This window comes from Prosopis cineraria, unplaced genomic scaffold, assembly GCF_029017545.1.
Source record: "Prosopis cineraria cultivar Desert tree isolate PC_DT_omini unplaced genomic scaffold, ASM2901754v1 PC3, whole genome shotgun sequence".
NCBI lineage: Eukaryota > Viridiplantae > Streptophyta > Magnoliopsida > Fabales > Fabaceae > Prosopis > Prosopis cineraria.
This window is the reverse complement of record NW_026555334.1, coordinates 1176821-1201741: the sequence shown is the minus strand read 5'-3', so window position 1 is coordinate 1201741 and position 24921 is coordinate 1176821. Positions and strand designations below refer to the sequence as shown.

At 31.7% G+C, this 24921-nt stretch overlaps 3 protein-coding genes across 3 annotated transcripts in view; 2 read left to right on the top strand and 1 right to left on the bottom strand.

The window, feature by feature from the left end:
• Positions 1–200: 200 nt before the first annotated feature.
• Positions 201–3883, bottom strand: LOC129305197 (CASP-like protein 1B1). The gene is made up of 3 exons (XM_054945173.1): positions 3591–3883; positions 2773–2896; positions 201–584 (listed from the first exon to the last, which is right to left on the bottom strand). Exons 1-3 carry the CDS (start codon positions 3839–3841, stop codon positions 345–347), a joined length of 615 nt encoding a protein of 204 aa, XP_054801148.1. The 5' UTR covers positions 3842–3883; the 3' UTR covers positions 201–344.
• Positions 3884–18035: 14152 nt separating this feature from the next.
• Positions 18036–22460, top strand: LOC129305991 (DNA gyrase subunit A, chloroplastic/mitochondrial-like). The gene is made up of 7 exons (XM_054946260.1): positions 18036–18572; positions 19264–19333; positions 19634–19699; positions 20619–20720; positions 22024–22068; positions 22174–22271; positions 22371–22460. Exons 1-6 carry the CDS (start codon positions 18157–18159, stop codon positions 22249–22251), a joined length of 777 nt encoding a protein of 258 aa, XP_054802235.1. The 5' UTR covers positions 18036–18156; the 3' UTR covers positions 22252–22271; positions 22371–22460.
• A 1119-nt stretch (positions 22461–23579) lies between these two features.
• The window catches only part of LOC129307143 (U1 small nuclear ribonucleoprotein C-like), a 25804-nt gene continuing 24462 nt past the window's right edge, over positions 23580–24921 (top strand). Inside the window, exon 1 of the mRNA XM_054948024.1 lies at positions 23580–23659. Coding sequence (XP_054803999.1) covers positions 23580–23659 — 80 coding nt within the window. The remainder of the gene's footprint in view (positions 23660–24921) is intronic.

The window sequence follows — 24921 nt, the reverse complement described above, 5'->3', positions numbered from 1 at the left end:
AATGCAACCACTTTTTTAAAATATTCTCTTTCATCTACCAATTGTTTTCAAAAGCTACTTAGAGTATCTTATCAAAATAATAATAAAAAATTTTCAAACTCTTATTATTTTAAAATATTTAAACAAATATCATAAAATTCACAAAATATATTTTTTGTCAAAAAATAAGTAATTTTTTAAATAAAATAAACATAAATAAATGAGCCATAGCAATGTACACACGCATTTATTTTGTGCTTCATGTGTAATAACTAATTACAGGGATCAAGCATTGCCAATCACACATTAAACAAGCTCAACATAAAAGGCACATAACAATATAATGTCTTAATTTTTAGTAATAATCATGGAACAATATTGTTGATGCGATTTGGGTTGAGCAGTTTGATGATGGACTTCCCGGTGAGAAGGAGGAGGAGAATGATGCCCACGAAGGAGGTGGCAAGGGCGGCGCCTCCGCGGTTGCAATAAGCTTCAAATTTGTCACAGATTTTGTCCCATCTTGCATGAGAGTTACCATTCTTCCCTAACTCTGATATGAACGTCGCTGCTCCATCTCCTGCAGCTGCCAGAGCCATAACCATCTGTGTTGCAAAATGCATGTAATTTTTTATGATAAATTAATGGATTAAGAGACAATTTCACACTCAAACTAGGTTCAAGAGTGTTGGAGACCTTATATTCATTTTTGATACAATATTCCCTTTTAACTTTTAAAAATGGTAGAATGTCGCTGTTACCATTGACAAAAGTTAACTTTGACTGTTAATTTATTAAAAAATTTTAAAAATTATAAAAAAGAACTAAAAAATTAAAGAAAAGGACCAAAATTAAAATTACAGACAATGACAAAAAAAATTAAAAAAAGTTATTAAATTTTTAGTTAATTAACAGTTAAAGTTAACATTTGTTAACTATAGAGGCAATATTGCATCATTTCAAAAGTTGAAAAGGAATATTACACTAAACATGAAACGCTTCTAGATCTATAGTGTAAGGGTGAATTTATTATTTAACCTAAAATTAATTATACTTTTTAGGGTGTTGATACTGATCACTAATGTTTTGTTTATGGATATTCTAGGCATAGATCATGTATTGTGTGTGCATAATAAAATGAGTTGTAATGTTATTGATTTATGAATAATATGACTCTCTACGGATGATATATATATTTAATGCGATAGGAATCTTGAAATTTTCAAATATTAATGATGACTTGATAAATAATTATTTGGATATGTTAGATATTTGGATCTAATAAAGCATATTTTCACTATGATTTGGTTTAGAGACATGAAATATTGTTGGAATAAATTGTATTGAAATGAATAGGGTTAATATGTAATTTGAACATTAAACTATAAGTTCAAAGATGACTTGAACCCTAATCTCATATGCAGTATATTTTAAATCCTAAATAATTAAATTTGAAACAATCCCACCCCACTAATAAATGGATAAAGATCGGTCACTTTTGAATGGTGAGGCCAATATACTCCCACAGATAAAGGGAAGAGAGATGTTGAGAGAGGGGGGTGGAGAGGGGGAAAAAGGGAGGGAGATGTCATGATATATGGGCCATACAGATGGTAGTAGAATAGTGGATTGGTCTGACTTGTTTAGTGAAGGCTAAAGTGAGTAGCACTTCAATGATGCTATATTTGTCTTACTCTTGAATGTTATATAGTTCATGTATTGGAAATATAAAGGAGCCAACAACAAATCAGGGGAGAAGAGAAATGTTGAGAGAGGGAGGGCAGAGAGTGGGAGAAAATAAAGTTGGTAATTCTAGCCAAATTTGACAGGCCAGCTCGAACTCATCCGAAAAAAGTTAGAATTAAGTTTAGTTATATGGACTTTTTTAAGAGGGTTGGATACTTAAACCCAATCCAAATAAGCCTAGACCGAATTGAGCCTGACTCAAATAAACCCGTCTTTTAAAATTTCCAGCTCTATATATATATAGAGTTGGTAATTTTGACCAAGCTTGAGGAGCCAACCCAAACCCAACTGAAAAAAGTTAGGTTCAAGCTTGGTTATATAGGTTTTTTTAGGAGGATAGAATACTTTAAGCCTAACCCGCTTGAATTAACAGCTCTAGGAGAAAGAGGAGGGAGATGTTAGAATATATGAGCCCACCATTCAAAAGGAACAATGTTTAGTCCATTTTAACAATAGAGGCGAGATTGTCCCAAATCTAATTATTCAAAGTTTAAAATATACGTACCACATACAAGTTTAGAATTTAAATTATCCCTGGACTCGTGATTTAAATTTCATATTAAACCAAATAAATATTGATTAAGAATTCCTTTTAAAATAAAAAGATTTTGTTTTAAATTCAAACAAGTTGTATTTTTTGTACTAAAATATCAATTAGTCTAAAAATATTTTTAAAAAAATTGTAATACATTTTCTTCATTTTCAAATTCACATAATTTTTTTTCCAGATTGAAAAAGTGAATTTCATGGACTTTTTCCTAATTTTTTGAAATTATATAAATTTATAATTCTCTTTTCAAAACGCGCACAAAAGTAAATTGTGCAGAGTTCCACTGAATTTTTCTAATTTTTTGCAAGAATCTCATCTATTTTCAACGGAAGTTTGCATATATATTTTTAAAAAACATAAAAAAGAAGTAACATAATTTCAATAAAATTTGAGAAAAAGTATGCATAATTTTTTATCAAGTTCCATTATTCATAAGTTATGCACTATATCAAAACTAATAACAAATGAAAAATTTATAATTAGGCAAAAATATGTACCATGTCAAGTATTGCAATTAGTGCAAGTCTGAGTCCTTTGTAATCAAATTGGGGTCCAAATAAATCCATTGCCATCATCACCAGATTATGCAGACAAGCATTTCCATTAGCTATCACAAAGAACCTGTCCCCAACATATATAAATGTAAAAGAATCCACTTCTCATGATTATCTTCACTTTAATGTTCAGCTTTCTCTCTAAAATGTATGGTCCAATTAAAGATTATTCATATCAATACAAAATACTCCCTCCGTTTAAAAATATAAAGTATTTTTAATTGAATCTCATCCCCAATAAAATAGTTACCTATTTTTTAACTAATCCTATTTTTTTATATTTATCTCTATTAAATACCCTACAATAAATATAAAGTCATTATCAATATAAGCACATTTGAAAAAAAGACAATGATTACACCTCGAAAGACTAAAAATGCCTTACATTTTTTAACATTCAACTCTTCAAACAATGTCTTATATTTTTAAACGAAGAGAATATAAAATTGTTATTAAGTTATACCATTTACAGATCATCAAATAGATAGAAATTAAATTGTGTACGTCATCATCAATTTCAATATCATTCATCAATATCAATCATCATCACTGTACTATATATTTAAAAGCTACTGGAAGTCATATACTATTCATAAGATCAACATAACACATACATACATACATATAACCTATTAGAAATCACAACGAATCATGCATAATGTGAAGAAGAGTTTGTATACGTGTGTGAAAGTGTATAACCCACCCTAGAAGTCACTTCATTTATCATGAATAGTGAACATTGAGAATGATAGAGAACTTACACAAAAGCAGGAGTATGGTGGAACTTGGCAGTTAGAGAAACTTTGATGGGATTGTTACCAATGGTGGCAACCACAAAGGTTTTGGTCTGTTTATTGAGTGCCATCACAATCGTTGCAGAAGCTGTGGCCAACACTGCAAGCACCCTCAAACACAAAACCACCCAATCCCTCTCTGCCTGCTTCGTCCTCCTCGACATCACATTATTCGCAGTGCTATTGAGCTCTGTTTTTTCTGCATTTGATGAGGCCATGTTGTTCCTCGTTGTTGATGAGGAACTGTGAAGAAGATGAAGAATATGATTATTATATATAGAGAAGCTAGGAGCGAGATTGATGATCAAATGGGTTTATCTAAGTCTAAGAAGGCAAGTGTGTTGTTTCTGTAAAATCTTTGGATGGTCTAACCGATTGAATGAATTACTTTGGTTTGGTGTTTGGTTGGTGAGAACACTTCTCGGATCCTACATGTGCTCCTCCGTCAAACCAGAAATTTAATTATACATCCAATGATTTGTCGGTAAGTAAATTTTTTAACTTTTCATCCTTTGTTACGCTAATCTCCCTCTTTCTCTCTCTGTCTCTGGTTAAACATAATTATTTTGAAGAAGAATTAATATCATCAATGAGTATAAAAAATATTATGTTTTTATATCGGGAGTCACATTTATTCATAAAATATGGACAATGAGACTCCTCTTAGCCTCTATCTATTATTTTATATGATATAATTCTATCTAATCTATCTTCTTTTTGATAATTAATCTAATCTTTTCATATTCTTTAAGGAGTTCTCTCGGATTCATGTGATGTTTTTCTTTTTAAGTTTTTTTTAATTTCTTTTCAATTTCACATATATAATTGAATTAAATTCTAAACTGACATCTAAATTATAAATTCAAGAGTGTCCAAAGCCCAAAACTAATTTTTGATATCATGATTTCTTTTAATTTTTTAAAATAATACAATATAGCCCCTACTATTAATAAATGTTATCTTTAACTATTAATTAACTAAAAAATTACAGAACATGACTTTAAATTTGATCATTTTCTATCATTTTTTGATCCTTATTTGTAATTTTTATGCTCTTTTTTATAATTTTTTGGTTAACTTATGTAATTTTTTAAATTATTTTTTATAATTTTCTGGTTGGTAAGAACAAAATTGTACTGTTTTTAAAAAATTTAAAGAAAATATTATACTAAAAATAGTTTAGAATCCAAACATTCCTAAACCTATAATTTAAAGATAAAATTGCTCTTTAGCCCTATTTAGTTTGGTGGTATATATGCAATTTTATTTTAATTTTATAGGATTTAAATGTTAGAAAAAAAATTGCCTTAGAAAAGACGTTGGAGAAATAATGAATATTAATAAGGCTTAAATATATAATATGTAAATGAAATCCGGAAATCAAATTCTCATCACACTTGATTGAAACGGAGGCAACCAAAGACGCTCCAACCACCTAGACAAGATGCTTCCGTGCTAGAAGGATGGAAACAAATATAATTAAAGTATTCTTCCGTGCTAAATATTACATGAATTTGTAACATTATCTTATAGTATTGATTATTATTTTCTAGCATAATATTTGACTTTGCCTACTTCTATCAAAATTTATATTTAGTTATATTCTATCATATATGATATAATTCTCGACTAAAAGTACAAAGGCCAAAAATTCGTACACATCAATAAACTACTGAATCTAGTAATTAAAATAATTTTAGTTTGACAAACTATAATATAATACTATAAAAATATATATTCAATTATAAATCTCGAATATATTAGTTGGGTATAAATTTTTAAAGGAGGACCTCTAAATTTTTTTAAATCACACATACAATAGTTAAGTTGTATTTTTATGGACGAATTATAAATTTAAAAAATGGACTTATATGAAGATAAGTAACTAAAACTGGTATTTAAGTTAATAAATATTAAAGTATCAATATTTTGATAAAATATTAAAAAAATTTAAATTTTAGTCAAAGTAATTGGTCAGAATGATGTTTTAATTTTTTGTAAGAGTAAAGAATAAAATTAGTTCCCTTGAGATTTATTCGTAGTTTTGGGGGCTTAATTAGTAATAATTTTCTTGTAAAAAATGTCTGTCATTTTCTAGGATCTTATTTGTATTTTTTCTCAATCAATAAACAGTCAAAATAACAAAGGTTTAATGGAGCAGCATCATGGAACACTTGTTAATACTAAAGAAATAATATTACACAACCCTCAGATTTAAGTTGACCATTACACCCAAAAAAATTTTTAAGGATAATAATGCACCTTAATTCGTGTATGAAAATCAAAATGTTTCATAGCAAACATAGACTTTTTAGAAAACAAACACAAGATTGAGGCCCACATCAAACTTCCTTTAACAAAAACATACCACAATAAAGGAGGCTTTTGCTGTTTATAGAAGTTTGATCTAGTGGAAGGGACTAATTCCTCATAATATGATGAATTAATATTTGAATTTTTGTTACGAGAAGTATTTATATTTAGTATTCGACAATACTTCAAATAAAATTACATATGATAGAAAGATACATGTGGGTAACCATCAAATCCACAACCGTAACAACAAAAGAGAATCATACAAGTATAGGTCTTGTTTAGTTCAAAGGATGGATTTTAAACGATTGAGAATGGGATGGGAATGGAATTGGGATTAGGATTGGGAGTGAAAATAAGTTTTAAAAATCATGCTTGGTATAAAGTGGGATTGCTTAAATAATTTTTATATATAATTATGATTAAAAGACTATAATACCCTTGTTGAAAAAAAAATCAGCCTCTCCTGGATAAAAAAACTCTCCTTCCTCCCTTAGCTTTGAATCTGTGATGGAGCCTCTTATTAGGGGGGAACTCTCCTTCATCCCTTAGCTAGTTTTAAATATGTGATAGAGCCTCTTGTGGGGGGAAAAAACTATCCCTCATCCCTTAGCTACTTTCAGATTTGCAATGGAGAAGACAAATGATGATGTCAAAGGAATTTGCTGACTCCTTATAGTAAGAAAATAAAGTGGTTTAATTCTACATGGAGAAGGCATCGATGGAGAAAATAGATCAGAGCGTTGTTGCTCGTCATGCTTCCCAGCGTCTAGATTAGAGAATGTTGTTGCTTGTTGTTGAACATCATCCTATTGTGCATTTGAGCATCCAAATCAGAGGATGCCATTTCTTGCCACCTTTGATGAGCGTCCACCCACCATGCACCAAATCGAAGAGAGAGGAGTAGGTGTCCAAAGAGGGAGGAGATAGGGGCATGTTCTGGTTGAAGACTTGATGACAAGGAAGGGCATTTTAGTTTAGAGAGTTTTAATCCAGGGATTAAATTTTCAATACTACCTCCCCTTTTGGTTTCTCCAATCTCACCTACATAGGTTTCATCAATCCCAAGTAACAACCAATCCATTGTATCAAACATTGTATAAGTGGGCTATCTCATTCCCATTCCCAACCTTTCAATGCCACATACCAAATAAGGACATAGGTTATTACATTCTTGAGTATCTCAAGTTAACTAATCATATAATACACTTGGTAATTTACTGCACATGTGAGTAACCATTGATAAGAACTACCACAAGCCTTCCAGGGTCCTTGGTACATGAATGAAAGGGAGAAGACCTATACATAGGTCCGTTCACTTTTTCTTTAGCCAGTACTAGATTTGAAATTTTGGTGGGCATTACGAACTGCTACTAAAGTTTTTGATTTTTTTTTAATTTTATATTTCAATAAAAAATAGATGAAAAGAGTTTAATGCAAATAAAATTTAGAGAGAAAAGCAAGACACAAGAATTTATACTAGTTTAGCTCAACTACTTAGCCTTAGTCTAATTTTCAAAATCATACCTGAGAGTTTTTACTAAAATCCATAAGTTTAATTGAATGCTTGGAACCTTAGTGTAAACCATGACTTATAGTCTTGAATTTTTACAAATCCCTTATGAAATTTTACAAGATAGATGCCCACTTAAGGAAAACCTTTAAGTTTACTCAATAAAGATTGAGTAAAATAAGCTTTAAAAACTCTCAAAAGAGTATATAGAATATAATTGAAAGTTTATAAACCAAAATTAAGAGCTTTTAGCAAATAATGGATGTGAATAGGTAGATAACAATTGATGCACACTAAATTTATTATCCACCAACTTAAAGGAGGTTCTATCTATAGTGTGAGAAAGATATGATTGTTAGAGACCTTAAACTAGCCATTGGGAACTGCTGTATTGTGTGTAGGAAGGACCTTGTGTGAAAAAGCATTTTATCGGCAAAATTCATTTAATGCATGTCAAAATCTACTTCTCACTTGAAGGAGGTCATTTTTGCATGATGGCGAAACTTGGTTCTCACATGATTTAGACAAGCAAAAGTATATGCTTCTTTGGGCAACTGGTTCATGTAACATCTTAAATTTTATTTAGGGATTTAATTAAGTTGTGGATAGTTGGGAGAATTTAATTTAAGGAATTATTTTTAAATGAGAAAATATGAGTACTAAGGATTTAATTGACAAAACGTATGTATTTGAAAATTTATGTTGATTGAGGTTTATGGATGACAATCAATTATTTAGACTCTTAATTATAGTTTAAATTTGGCTTAAGATTGTGTATTAGGGTTATTTGGAGTTCAAAATAAGTATTGAACCGGTTTGTATCCAAATTATTAGGCTTTAGTGAGATTTTTCTGATATTGCATCATATGCTGCGACATACGCTTCATGAATGTCATAGATATTTCTTGAAATTAGATTCCAAAAATATTTCATCAATTCATTTAAATCACATTTGTCAAATGACACTAAAAAAATTAAATAACAATATTATCAAGTTATTCCGTCTCTTATCTTTTTCATGTGAATATTACTTGAAATTTTTTTATCAACTTATCTAAATCATATTTGTCAATTACAACTTATCTAATACCTAAAACTTATAACTATAACTATTTATAAAATTGATTTGAATGTGAATTTTTTACCTATGCTTTTCTTTTTTAGTGAGAATATTTTTCTACCAACCTTTAAGACTTCCTATAAATTTTAGTGTTATCATATCAAAAGTATAATAATCATTATTGTTTTCTATCCGATAGGCTGCTATTACCATAGTTATTTCTTGAACTAAATTCATTATTTTATATTCACTATATCCATCTATGTTCCACTCATAAATTGATTTTCCATCATAATGAGAGACGGTCATAGTTTGTCTTTCTTCTACTTGTAAATTTGGCATTGTGTCTTGGATAATAATTTTTTAGATTTGAAATTATTTCTTTTTATTTTATTTATTTGTATATTATCAAAGATTTCTTTCTATAACATTTATTCTGTCTTTGTTCTTTTCTTTTATACTTAACATTTCTAATTTCTTATTTATATCTCTTAATATAATTTCTGTTTTATTTGAAATTTTATCTCTTATTTCCTATTTTCCTAAGGTATTTGTTTTAGCTTGTTTTATTGGTATAGGTTCGTATTTAAATATTAGTTTTATAGGATTTATTTTTTCTATTAACGGATTTTTATTTGTTTCCTCATTTTCTAATTTTTTTTATAATCTATCTAATTGTTGTCCTATAATGTACAGGGTTTGATTTATATAATTATTTTGTTGTACAATTTTCTGTAATCTTTTCTCTTCTTGTGGACTTGTTATCTTTAAAGGAGAGGCTACTATTTCATTTTCGTCTATATTTATAGTTATTTTTTCTAATAGACATTATGTTGTTTACATTATTTTCACACTTCCAATGTCTAGTTCTACCTATGTTAACATTTATTGAGGGATGATTATTTTCTGTAAAGGGATTAACTATTTCATTATCATAGGTGTAAATTTCTAACCATTTAAAGAAATAAATGTTTTCTCTTAATTGTTCTAGCTCTTTATACTAATTTTCTCTAATTTCATCTTGTTTTTCTTTTATAAAATAACTAAAAAACCAACTTCTTTTATCTTTATTTTTAGGCAACATAAATTCTGTTCTTAATAATTCTTTATTTATTTTAATTTTTTTTCATAACCATTAATTTTGTTGTAGATTGATAATATGTAGGTAGTTGAAATTCTCTATTTATTTCTGATTTTGTTTTTAATTATATATTTTCTTTAGAATTGTTATCTTTTGTCTTAGGGGTTTCAACTTGATATATTAGTTGTGGAATTTTTGGATTCCAATATACTCCAATTAACTTATATTCGATACTTGAATTACCACTTAAGCATATAAATATAGATTCATCTAATCTAAAATTAGGTTTGACTGCAACCTAAATCATACTTATATTCATCCAATCATATTTTTTTCTATATTTTCTTATGGTTTCTTTAGGAATCATATGAATGCAATTTCTATCTTTATTAATCCCTATTTCTCTTTCTATAGTTTGGGTTATGTATGAAAAATCAAAAATTGTCTTCTTATAAACTTCTTCTTTCTTAAAGGTTGGCATAAATTAGTTTGTCAATATTTCCTATGGGTTGATTAAAGTTATTTCTATTTCTCTAGAAAATTGGCTTCCTATGACTTCTGCTATTTCTTTCTCAGGTTCACTATTCATATTTGACTATAGACTAAGACTCTTCAAACTCATCCTATTTGCCTTTCTGGACTCAAATCCTAAGATTTTACTGAACTAGCTCATTTTTTTGTTTAGGCTATTTTTATTTTATATTATTGTTCTTCTTCCTAGGTTTAACTTATTACACTGTCGAGTATAGGCCCACTTGCTTATCAACATTTTCGCCACAAAACATCAAAATAGGTCAAATAAAAAAATAAACAAAATAATGAGCAAGTACAAAAAAGCCAGTAGCATATGACACGTTTTCAACAATTATGGTTCTATTTGAAAGACAGAACAAAAGTGAGGGCTTTTAATGAGAAAAGGTGTGAAAATTCATTGTTATGCTAAGGTTTGTTGGTCTTCATCATTAAGGCTAAGATTTTTACTCCTAAAAATCTAATGTAACTTATCAAAATCATTACTACCTTCTAATTATTAGTGTATTATGGGCCTTAGCCCAATATTAGCTAACAAAATGTTGTTAGAGTTGTTATAGAACACTGAGTATTTATAGACTTATTGTCAATGTATTACAAATTATTCTAAAATAATACACTTCATATTATCAATAATTCTCTCTTAACTCAGTTACCTTGTATGGTATCAGAGCTATCAATCTCCGATGAGTCTTCGATCAAGTAGATAACACCAATACTCTGACATCACAGGCAGGGACTCCTCTTTCTTGAGTTGAGATCTTGCTACAAGATGTCTTCCTCATTTGTTGTCAATCCTTCTTCTGATGAGTTTCAGTCTAAAGCCCTAGCTAATTTCTCCTTCTTCAACAAAAGAATTACTATCAAACTTGATGACTATAATTACCTAGTGTAGAATCAATAGGTTCTGTTAATGGTCAAGCAAAATCATCTTCTCAGTTATCTTGATAGTTCGATTGTTCCTCTACCTCTAATGGTTCATGATGTAATTGATTGTTCTACTCTAAATCTAACTGTCAAAATGTTTGAGGTTCAAGATTCGATACTTGCTTCATGGCTCCTAGCCTCTGTAATTACCTCCTTTTAACTTGAACATCATGGTTATGATTCGACTACTCAGATCTAGCACCATCTTGCTCAAATCTTTTCAGCTAAGTCTAATGCCAAGATCCTTTCTTATCATCATCAACTTATCAATCAACGAAAAGGTGTATTACAAATGGGTGATTATCTTATGAATGTGAAGTCTGTTTGTGATCATTTGGCAATGGTATGTCACTAAGTTCTAGAGTCTGATCATATTTCTTATATTCTTAATGGCTTATCAACAGAATATGAGTCTATCATTGCTATCATCAATGGTGTTTAGGGTCATTTCACCTTATTTGAAGTTCACATAATGTTCATTAATGCTGAATCTCGATAACATGAGTTTATCTTACACTCCTTTCCTTAATTAAATGTTGTTGTGGTGAGTCCTTTTGATTCAACTATTTTTTAAGCTACTTATCATGTGGTGTATTCTGGTCATAAAGGTCATCTACCATTTACTCCACCTTTGTCTCATTTATCTTATGGTTAAGCTTATGTGTCTTCTTCCAAGCAGCTTGTCTATCAAATTTGTCATAAAATTGGTCATACCACTGATTGTTGCTACTACTGGTTTGACTACAATTATGTTTCATTCTTTTCTTCTACTCAACCAAGTGCATATAATTTTGTTTATGCTCCTGTTAAAGGTTCATCTTCTTGTGAGTATTAATTTAGAGGTGATTATGTTACACCATCAGTACTTCACCTTTGCCCTCTCCAATACCTATTGTTCCACTAGTTATTGTGCCCTCCTCTACTTCTCTACCTACCATTCCACCTTCAATTTCACTATTTTCTACTCTAACAGAGTTACCTAATGCTAGTTCTACTAATTCTTCACAAGTTTTTCTAGCCTCTCCAACTGCTATAGACTCTAATAGGTGGTACTTTGACTCTAGTGCCACTTAGCATATTACTCGCTCTACTGATATGATTCAAGACTTTATTGCTTTTGGTTTGGGTTCAGTTGAAGAAGATAATGGCGAGCTTCTCTCTATTTCTGTCGTAGATCACTCTGTTTTATTTGCTTCTAGGCCCCTTCACTTAAATGACATATCATGTGTTCTTGCCATAAAAAAAGATTCTTGCCTCAATTGCACAATTTTACTTGAGAAAATCAGGTTTCTATTGAGTTTTTTTCCTGATGTTTGTGTTGTGAAGGACTCGCAAACTTGAATAACTTTGGGGCATGGTATTGAAGTATCTGGCATATACAAGAATCTTGAGCAATTGAAAGAATGTGACTCCTCAATCATCCTGGGTTCTAATGTTATTGTTATTGGTTCTTGTTATAGTGTTTTAATTTATGTATCCTCGCTTATTTTATGGCATTATAGGCTAGGCCATCTATCTATTGATTTTATCAAGCAAATTTTACTTTCGAATAATTTTATTGGTCCTGCAACTAATAAGTGGTTAGTTTGTGAGGCTTGTCAATTGGCTAATAACCAAAATTACTTTTATACCTTCTACAACAATCTATGACAAAACTTTTCAACTTGCCTTGGCTAATTTGTGGGGCCCTACACCTATTGTCTCTTCTGGTAATTCTTATTACATTTCATTTATTAATGCCCATAATCACTTTGTTTGGCTTTATTTGCTTAAAAACAAACATGAGGCATTGCATGCTTTTAACAAGTTTAAAGCTAAGGTTGAACTTTCATTTTAGACTAAGATCTAGCAACTTTAAATTGATTATGGTAGAGAGTTTTAGGTTTTTGCTCCTTACTTATCTGATTGTGGTATTGAACATTGCCTTACTTGTATTCATACTTCATAACAGAATAGTCTTATTGATAGACGTCATAGGCAAATTGTTGAAACTGGGCTCACATTACTTGCTCAAGCCTCGAACTAATTTTGATGAATTGCTTATTTACCAAGGCACTTGAAGGGGTAACTCCTCATTATAAACTCTTTACTACTTTTCCAAATTACTCCATTCTATAAGTTTTTGGTTGTTTGTGCTATCCTTGATTGTGCCCTTATAACAAACATAAGATGAATTTTCAATCATCTCCCTGCATTTTCTTAGGCTATAGTACTCAGGATTATGGTTATAAATGTCTTGATCCTTCTGTAAGGAAGTTATATTTTTCTAGATATGTGTTTCTTCTACCTCTCACTAGACTATTCATGCTTTGTACTTCTCTTCCTTCTCATCTAACACCTTGTCTTCCCTTTCATCTAATAAAGTGCCTTCATCTACTCCATCTCCCTCTATCTTACCTTCTACAACCATTTCTTTACTTATTCCACCTACCACTACAACCATTTCTGATGATGTACCCCTTGATCCTCCTTCTTTTCCCCAACTTTCCTTAAATAATCATCCTATGACTACTTGTTCCAAAGATGGAATTTTTAAACCAAAAGTTTAACGCGCTACCTTTGTCCCTTTTTGTCCTTCTACTATCTTTAAAGCATTGGCTAATCTTGAATGGTGCATTGATATAGAAGATGTATACACTGCCCTAGTGAATTTTGATACTTATAAACTTGACCTACTTCCCTTCAATTGTAAAGTTGTGGGTTGTAAGTGGATCTTCAAACTTAAGGCTCATATTGATAGGTCTCCTGCTAAAAGGAAAGGACCTTTAGTAGCTAAATGTTTTTCTCAAGAAGTTGGAACTAATTCCATAGACACTTTCAGTCCTATAGTAAAACCTACTACTATATGCATTCTTATTATAATGGTTGCCTTTAAAGAATGGAAGCTACATCAAATAGATTTTAATAATGCATTTTTAAATGGTGATCTGACAAAAGAGATTTTCATGCAACAACCTCCTAGTTTTGAAGAATTGAATCCTGATTTTTCTAATCCTATTTTGGTCTGCATGTTAAAAAAAGTCATTTATGGGTTTAAACAAGGTCCTCAAGCTTGGTTTCAAAAGATTTTTGATACAATGGGAAATCTTAGTTTTACTCAGGCTAAGTTTGATATTTGCTTGTTTCTTAGACTTTATGACAAGTCATCTCTTTATTTAATTGTCTATGTAGATGATCTTATTCTCATGGGTAGTGATGATGCTGAAGTCTATGAAGTGATTTCTTAAATGGGTTCTATTTTTCTCTCAAAGTTCTTGGTGATTCATCCTTTTTCTTAGGCATTGAATTTGTTTATACTGATGTGGGCATGCATTTATCTCAAAAGAAATATGTTATAGAGTTGCTCATAAGACTAATATGATTTTGTCCAATGATAAACCTATACTTATGGCTGCTAGTACTTGTCTTACTACTATTGAAGGGACTCTTCATCCTGATCCTATAGTATATCGTTAGATTGTTGGTGCTTTACAGTTTATTTGTCTCACTAGGTTGGATATTGCTTATACAATTATCAAGCTTGCTTAGTACATGCATCAACCCTTTACTATTCATTAGGAAGGGGTCAACGTGTTTTGTGTTATCTTAATAGCACTACCAACTATGGTATATTACTTTAGCCTATTTCTTAATTTACAGTTCAAGCTTATGCTAATGCTAATTAGGATTCTTCTAAGGAAGATTGTTGCTCTACTAGTGGCTACTGCACTTATTTAGGCTTTAGTCCGATCATGTGGACTTCATGAAAGCAACCTGTGGTTTCTAGATCTACTATTAAAGCTGAATTTTATAGTATTATTGATTCTATATTTGATGTTCTTTGGTTGCTTGCTGTTCTTGATGAAATGAAGATTATAGTGACATGAACACCTTCTATTTTGGTGTGATAACACCAATATTGTTACTCTCTCAGCTTATCTTGTTCTTCATAAGAAATCTAAGCACTTTGAGCTTGCTTTGAATTTTGTTCTAGAAAAAGTGGCTTTTGGTATGTTGTATGTTGGATATGTTCCTACGTCTGATTAGGTGGTAGATGTCCTTACAAAGGCTCTTCCTCAATCTTTATTTGTTGATTTTAGAGCTCATCTATGAGTTGTTCCCATTGAAAGTCTATATGCTCAAAAGTGATATTGTCATTTAGTGTTGGCTTAAAGTGATATGTTTTATTTTTCGATTTGTAAGGGAAGCATTAGCATATAATGGGCCTTGGCCCAATATTGGTTAATAGAATGTTATTAGAGTTGTTTATAGATCATTAAGTACTTATAGACTTATTGTCAATGTGTTACATATTATTATCAAATAATACATTTTAGATGATCAATAATTCTCTCTTAACTCAGTTATCATGCACTAATCACTGTTCAAGCTAATGTTCTAAGTGAGTAAGGTTAGGGTTTGTGTTTTTATGTTGCCTATCCTATGGGTTCGAATTTTCAAGCTTATATGAGGTTAAATAAGTGTTATTTGGTTAATTTCAATGATGATTATGGTAATGAAGTGTTGAAATCCAAAACCCAAGAGTTATTAGGTGATTTTTGATGTTGATTTAAGGTTGTAGAGGGCATTTCATGGATTAATTAGTATAATGATGATGATTATGAGTATGTTTAAGGGCTTAGATGAGTGTAGAAGTTTTGGCTTAATTAGATTAATTAACCCAACCCTAACATTATAATGCAATTAGTGTGTAAATACTTTGATTAGCTATGATTAGCATTGTAATAGCAATAATTAGTTTCATGTTGTTTGGATTGTGATATTAACACTATTAGAGGTGATAGTTCACTTGTTTGGGGAGCTCTATTAACTAGGGGCAAAAGTAATAATTATTAACTTGTGTTTTTATATGTTTTGTAATTGATTATGTTTGTTCTTATTGTGTTTAAAGTAAATTGTGTTTGAAAAAACATGTTTTTAGTATTTAGAAAATAAATTGTCAAGTGGGTTGCTGTGTATATTTATATATACTATGTTTGGCATGAATAATGTGTTCGAAAGCATGAAATTGTTCGAATATATTTGAAATATGCATAGCTTGTCAGGTTTTGAACTGTTGTTGTTAGGGATTTTGTTCGAAGATATATTTACCATGTGGCATGCCTTCATTAGACCCAATGAATGGCAATTAGCTTGGAATGTCATAGAGGATGAATTTTTCTTTTTGTGTCATACATGGCACATGATGTAATTTTTTTTTAAATTGCCCTTGTTAAGTTTTTAACTTATGAAATGGTCCCTTTAGGCCCTTTTATTCTTAATAAACTTATTTTTAGATAATTTATCCCCCAAGAATCATGCTTTACTTCTAATTACCTTTTATATCATTTTATTATATTTAAATATTTGTTTTCAATGGGATCCTATGAGGTACACCTTAATTAACTTAGTTTACCATTGGTAATTATTTACTTGAGTTATTTACTTTTTAATTACCATGGTTGGTCTATTTTATTATGTTTAATCTTTTTCTACCATAGTAGATCATTTTTTATCATGGTAGTCTAATTTGAAAAATATTTTATTTGTAAGAAAAGCTCTTTTCATCATTATATACTTTTTATAAAAATGATTTTAACTTTTAGTTATCATGGTAGCCCATTTTTTGCCGTGGTAGAGTTTCAAAATATTATCTAAAATATTTTCTATTATGGTAAATATTTTGATAGTATTTTAAAAAATAAGTTTTACTCTTCATTATTATGGTAGAATATATATTTAATGAATAAAGTTCACAATGAAATTATATAATTAGGAAAAAATTGGTATAAATTTTAGGGTATTATAGTTTATGCAATGTCTCACTTTGGTTCTTGTGTGAATTAGACATTAGAGGTGAAAAACTTTTTTGTTGGTCAGTTCTCACGAGGCCAGGATCCAATTCTTGTGAGAATTGGTTAACACAAGACTTACAAGATTTTTCATGAAGTGTTCAAGTATTTCCAGCTCTTTAATGCATACTTGACTTTTTTTGAAAGGTAGACTACTTATCACATGAATCAATTAGCTCTTGCAAGAATTAGTTTGAGCACAACTCAAGTACCTACTGAAACTTTGATTCTCATGAGCATGACATCTATTTCTTACAAGAAATATAAGTCTAGAAACATGGTTCCCTGTTGTCGTTTTTCTCACGATAATCACCTCTGATTCTTGTGTGATATAGTGGATAGAACCAATCTCCATTTTGAAATTATAATTGCTGCTTGAATCGAATTGAATTTTTGTATGAATGAGTAGACATAATGGAATTCCATTCTAGAAGTCTAGCTCTTGTGGGCGACATGTCTACTTATTGCAAGAATGGGTTTAACACGCAAACATGTGCTCCTAGGCATTTCATTTAGATCGCACATGATTGACTAGTTCTTGCAAGAATTAACATGAAACACTATAAAATGCTTTGTAAGATATTTTTAAAGTTAAAACCCTGATGTATGGCCTATGACTTGTCTCTAATCAGAATTCTACCAAGACATGCTAGTGCAAGCTCTTGGAAGTGATTTTTAACATCAAGCTAGAAAAATGGAAAGATTAAACCTGTTTTGCTCTAAATCTTCCCTTGTTCATTTGATCTTTTGCTCTTTTAGTTGTTTTTGTTATATCTTAATTTTATAACCTGTGTAACTAACAAATATTTTCTTGAATTTTGTAATAATCTAAATAAGGTATATTAAGTATCTCAAATTAACTAATTAAATAATACATTTTGGTAATTTGCTACAAATATAAGTAACCATTATTGACTAGACCTACCAAATGCCATCCAGAATCTCTGGTACAAAGGAAAAAAAATTATTTCAATAATTAGAAATATTTAATTGCAAATGACAACTATGTTTTCTTGTAATATTTCAATATTTTGAGTTATTTATTTAATATTAATGTTAATATTTTTACAAAATCCTTAATTGTCATTTTCTCTAATTTCAATAAACATGAAATAAAGCGGCCCGCCAAAACCAACGTTCATTTTCAGTCAGTCTCTCAGCTATCAGCAAATACTATAACACAGCTAAAAGCCCTAAACCCTGCAACTCTACTCCACTTCTCATCCACTGCACACGCTCGCTCGCTCTCTCACTGTCATCTCTAAAATGGCTAACCTATGAAACCCTCGCCGATTCAAAACCACACGGAGCTTCTTTCTCCTTCTTCGATGGCTTTTGCCTCTGCGCTGAGAGTCTCATCAATTCTCAGGTATCGTCTATCTCCGCCCCTTGCTCCGATTCGCTTGTCTAGGCTCCAGCAGAGCTTCTCAGGGAACCGCTTTCTCTCTGCAAGTACTCCCGACAAGCCCCGGCCTGTCAGTGCCCAACGCCGGGATGGGCCGGTGCACGCGGGAAGAGAGGAGAATGGGGGAGTTACGGTGAAGGATAGAAGTGAAAACGATGGAAGGGTTTTGCCTTCGGAACTTCACAAGGAGGCAACTGAAGCTTATATGGCTTATGCCATGTCTGTGTTGCTCGGTCGCGCATTGCCTGATGTTCGTGACGGGTTGAAGCCGGTGCACAGAAGAATTCTGTGAGTAGTGTTTTTGGAATTTTTTTTTGGGGAAAGCAATGATGTTATATTGTCCGAAGGCAAGGAATATCTTCATGACCTTTCTACTTTAAAACGCTTTGTGGTTGGTAATAGTGACAAACTTTCTGTTCTAACTGCGTAAAAAGAAAGTAAATTTAATTTGGTCAATTGAAGAATTTTTCCTTCAAACGTCGTGTGGTATGCTTGTTCGTGATTGTGCTTCCATTTATGTAATATATGCTTTTCAACTTCTGCATGGCGCGTTAGAAATTGGTTGTGATACTTTTTCTATAGGAATGTACGCTTATTCTTGATCGCAATGATTTTGCAGGTTGTGAAGATATTAGCATAATCCTATAATTCAGTTTGTTATTAGTTTGGGCAGGGTCCTTGAGGCGTAATTATATGTAATTCATAAGAATCATTACTGCTATTGGTTCATGAATTGTAGCAATGTATTATTGCAAATTGCGTAAACTATATACTCTTTCTTATTGTATTCATCATATGAAGTTTACCGTGATGTCACCTGTAGTTTTCTGTGTTGTGATTTGGAAAAACACAACAAACATTTGTCTAATGGCTTATTAACTTTAATTTTAGAGCAGTTGAAATTTGAAATTTTTTGTTTAGAATACTTGCAAAACAACCTAATAATTTATTGGTCTTCTCTTAATGTTCTTTTATACAGATTTGCAATGCATGAGCTTGGCCTTTCATCACGTAAACCCTTCAAGAAATGTGCAAGAGTTGTTGGAGAGGTTAATTTTCTAGCAATACATATTCAATTCTTGTTCTAAGAGAGCACTTAGAACATGCGTCTGCATTCTACAAATATATGTGGATCATTTCTGTGCATATGGACAACAACAACAACAACAACAACAACAAGCCTTTATCCCACTAGGTGGGGTCGGCTACATGGATTGCAAGACGCCATTGTGCTCTATCATTTATTAAGCTTTTAGAAATATTATTAATTAAGAGATCACGTTCAACAACTTCCAAGAGTGTTCTGTGCATATGGACATCTTTCATTTTTTGTGCTGCTGCTTCTATAGGTTTTGGGGAAGTTTCATCCTCATGGAGACTCTGCTGTGTATGATTCTTTAGTAAGAATGGCCCAGGTAAAATAATTCTGTTATCCACTATTTGTCCTAATAATGATAAACTAGTAGAAATATTGCTCGTCAATGATTACCTATCTCTGACTAGTGTTTGGTATGCAAAATAATGAAAATGAAATAGAAAAAGTGATTTTGTGGATGATAAATGTCTTTTATGCTTCTAAATAAAATAATTGTAATAAAATAAAATCACCATAAAGAAATAATGATAGAAATATAATAGATATTGAATGTCTTATTTATTGTTTAATGGAAAGGTGACACAATCAAATGCCCTGTGACATCAAATAGATTACCTCTTTTCTTTACTGAATGACTATCATATTACATTTGGCTATCTTTCATCTATTTATTAAATATGTTGAAAAATAATTCTGCTTCCATCTTCCTTTTGATCGACTAAGAATTAGTTAACAAAGCCTTTAGGAAGGTAATCAGGCAGAGATTAAGTCAGACTTCAAAAGGGAAAATAGTGACGAAAGGACAAATCTTGATGCTAATAAAGCCTTGAGTACCTTACTATTTATTAACAGAATTTCTCTTGCAATTTCATGTCAAGTCATTAAATAAACTATCCTATCATGTTCTCTAATAATTATGGTGTATGATACTTTTATTGAATGTGAAGGCTGCCATTCCTTCCTAGAAAAATGCACCAAATTTCTGTAACTATGTACTTTGCATCATTTTTTCTCTTTCTGTTGAGAGTTGTATTTGCTATTATTATTTTGGTTCTTGAGAAGGATCTATATGTATGTTAACCTAATATTTCCATTTCCCCCCTTCTTTTTGGTAACTGTTACTTCTCTGAAATGTGACGTGCCATTTGGTGGTAGATGATGTTTTCTTTTGATGCTCTTTTAGTTTCTCACATTATTTATCTCATCTGTTTAGGCCTTATGTCTTCAATTTCTTTCAGGATTTCTCCTTACGTTGTCCACTAATCCAAGGGCATGGGAACTTTGGATCAATTGATGCGGACCCTCCAGCTGCCATGCGTTACACAGAGTGTAGATTGGAAGTATGTTTTGAACAACTAAATTGTTCTTTAAAATTAAGTATTTGGCTCATATTGTGTGCTTTATCTTTTTGAACAAGGACTAATTTGTGAGACTGTGGCATCTTGAACTGTTTGTTTGTCTTATTTATGGATAGGAATTTATGTCATGTCAAATTCCCCCTTTGTGATGCAATCAATAGGCATTTGTTCTGTGAATTACCATGCTCAAATCATGGTTGTATTCATGAAGTTTTGTATTTATCTTTTTTTAAATAATGTTATTACCAATTTGATAAGGAAAAATGAAGTTGGTAAATCATGTAGTTGAAAATTGTATCCTGAGGGATATGAGGAATGGGTTTTATGCTGTAATGATGGGTGGAGATTCAAACTATAAGTATTGAAGCTTGCTTAATTTGTTGAGAATGTGATGGAGAAGTCAGACTGTTGTTTCATGTTTTTGGCTGTAAAAAATGGTTTGAAGTGCATTCCACAAACTATTAATTCTCACTCCTTAAACACAAAAGTGTGTTGCATATGACCAGAATTGCCAATACCATATATGAAGTATGATTCAGTTCCGGAGTTTTGTTGCTTTTTGCTCAGCAATTGTAATGCTTAAACTTGGAATGGGTCACTTATTAATTAATGTCTTATATAAGCTCCTTGGTGGCAATAGTGATTTTTGTTGAAGTTGTCTTGTTTAAATGTGCTTTCCTTTATTATGGGCTGTAATGGAGTGGGTGTGTGAATAATCATGAGGCATGGTGCCACAACTGTGTTTACATGTTTGGCAATCCATTTGACAGTTTGTTTCCAGTTTAATTGTATTTTTAAAACCATTAAACTGGATAGAAGTCGTTATATATGTAATCATGTTACAGAGGCTGTGGGATGGAGTTTCAAATATAGTGATACTTAATCTGTGTTCTAATGGAGTGGTGCGTGAATAATCATGTTTAAATGGGTTTTTTCCTTTATTATGGGTTGTAATGAAGTGGGTGTGTGGATAATCATTAGTCATGGCTTTGCAACTTTGTGTTTTCATGTTGGCAATCCATTTGACAGTTTGGTTTTAGTTTAATTTTATTTCTTAAAACATTAAACTAAATAGAAGTCATTATAGATTTAATCACGTTATGGAGTCTATGGGATGGAGTTTTCAAATGTAATAACGCTTAATCTATGTTCTATAGTATCTAGGGATAATTATTTTCCACTACTAATCTAGATTACTCCAACTGTCAGCCAATTCAAGTGTCTTAATTTCATGTGTTCACCAACATTTTGTGGGATAATTTTATGTCTTGGCTTGAATCTTCAGGCACTCACTGAAGCAATGCTGTTGGCAGATTTACAGCAAGATACGGTCTGTTAATACTGATGCTCATTGTACCTAATGATATTTGGTTATTATGGGGTGCCATTAATAACTGAAGTACATTTTATGTTTGTTTTTTAAACCTTCTTGCAGGTTGATTTTGTTCCAAATTTGATAATTCACAGAAAGAACCTTCCCTTCTACCTGCTCGGCTCCCAACCTTGCTGTTGAATGGTTCTTCAGGGATTGCGGTAATTTTGGGTTCCTTTTGCATGCTTGAAACAGCTGCTGATGCTTATTATATGAATTTTATCTTTACAAATATAACGGCTCTTTTTAATCTTAATCAGGTTGGCATGGCGACCAATATCCCTCCTCATAATCTTGGGGAATTAGTAGATGCTCTTTGTGTGTTGATTCACAATCCAGAAGCTACTGTGAGTACCAATCTTGAGTCTCTCTCTATGTGAAGGTAGTAATTGTATCTAGTTTTCTGGGGGATGTTGGAAATTCTGTAAAGTAGTTTTATGAATATGTTACATTATTGACTTCACTATGCTATATGCTCCCTCCAGTCCTTATTATAAGACACTTTTAACTGTTTCACACTGTTGGAACCCTCTATCCTAATAAACTTAAAACCAACGAAAATACAGAAAATACACCACAAATGGGATTAAACAGACTAATGAAGTTGAATTGCAAGAAGAATAAGGAGCTGAAATTACACAGTACATGAAACAACACAAAAATACAATTAACAACACAACATACAGCCAGTACAGCAACACAAACCTAAGCTACACATGAACAAATGATGAAAGAAGATGAACTTCCTCCACCCCAATCTGGCGTTTGATAGGCCAGAACTCTCTACACCACTCCAATTTTCAAATACTCCAACTTTCCTTCTACACAAACATATAGATTTAAAAAGCCAAAAAGTAGATTGCCCCTACCAAAACACTAGCTTTACTCCCCTACTTTGATGTGTCAGCTGGTCTTTACCCATAGGATTTTCTCCTAAACCCATAGTTCCATCTTTTCTGCCCTTTGCCATTCTTTTTATATCTCCCTTTGTGAGTTTTCATAGTGACAGAAGATGGGGTCTTATCACACACATTTTAAGAAAAGCTATTTTTTTCTTGATATCATTAAAAATGATGTGTAATTTTATTTTTATTCCTGGCTTTAAATAATGATACAGCTACATTAAAACCTTTAAGGGAGACTTGGAAAAAGTAGTTTAATTATAGCAAAGTGTCCTACATTTTGGACCAAAAATGATTTCTAGAAGGTGTCCTACAAATAGGACTCGAGGGAGTAATACATTATTGACTTCTCCAGCACTGATGTATCTTTGGAGCATGTTTTTGGCATTTTGGGTGAAAATCAGGCCAGTTATTTACATTGGAGCAGTTTCATATTATTTATTTCAAAGGTTTTGCCAAGATAGAGAATAAAATTTAGCAATAGTTTGGCAGATAGGGTTTACTGGTTCATATGGTTGGAGTGGATTAAGGGCATTTATCTGAACCTACTCGCATTAAGGCTCTAAAATGGCACCCTCCAATACTGAGGGTGCCATTGATAGGCAGGAAGACAAAGTCCATTTTGGTGTGAAGCTCATCCATGGCAGGTTGGCAATTGTGTGATATGTAAAGAATAAATAAATAAAGAATAAGCAGTTTTGTTAGTTAAGGAGTTAGTAGTTAGGTTTTGCTAGAATAAATGATAAAGTAGCCTATCTAAGGGATCCTGAGTGTTTGTAAGATGCTATACTTAATTTGAAATCAGAAAAATATCGTTCACTCTCTATTCTCTATTTCTTTCTTTCTCTTCTACCTACCTCTCTCCCTTCTCTTTCTCACCTTTGTTTTCCTTCTTTATGCCTCTTCCCTACTTTTCTTTATGATTGGTATTTAGAGCTTGGTTTCCTACCTTTGTTTGCCAAAAACGCACGCTGGCAAGCTACACCGAGAAAGATGACCGATCAAAATGATGATAGATTTTGTACCTTGGAAAATCAAATTCAATCACTCACAGCATAGATGGCCCAACTTGTTAGGAGCTTTGATGAGCCCCATAACAATTGTGGGTCAACATCCAATGGTGGAGTGGCAACCATTGACCTAGAATAGACCAATGTGATTCACAGGGGTTTCCAAGATTTTAGAGGGATGATATTTTGGATGGCTTCTCAGTGTGAGCGGTATTTCCAATTAGATGAGACACAGATGTATAGGTCACTATGGCTAGCATTCATTTGGATGAAAAGGCATTCTAGTTGCACCAATCGTTTGAGTAGTTATGGAATAACAACAACAACAACAACAACAAGCCTTTATCCCACTAGGTGGGGTCGGCTACATGGATTGCAAGACGCCATTGTGCTCTATCATTTATTAAGCTTTTAAAAGAATTATTAATTAAGAGATCACGTTCAACAACTTCCAAGAGTGTTCTCTTAGGCCTTCCTCTACCTCTCTTAATCGGACTCAAAGTTATATAGTTCCACTCTTCACTGGTGCCTCCCTTGGTTGAGTAGTTTGGAATAGGGAACAAATTCTTTGGGATGATTATATTGAAGCCATTAAAGCAAGATTTAAACCAATGTTTTAAAAACCGGACTGGATAATGGACTAGAAAGATTAGTGGGTCATAGGTCTCATGGTTCAACCGGTTAGATTGGTGATTGAAGTGGTGATATAATAATTAAATAAAAAATAATCTTTATATACATATATATACATATATATTAAAAAACGGGTCAAAATGATTTAATTGCTTTGGGTCTCGGGTTTTTGCTTTGAGTCTTTAAGAACTACCTAGGTCAAAGTGAGCCAAATGGTTGAACTAGGTTGTTTTCTTTTTTGGGTGATGGTTCAATCGGTCTGATCG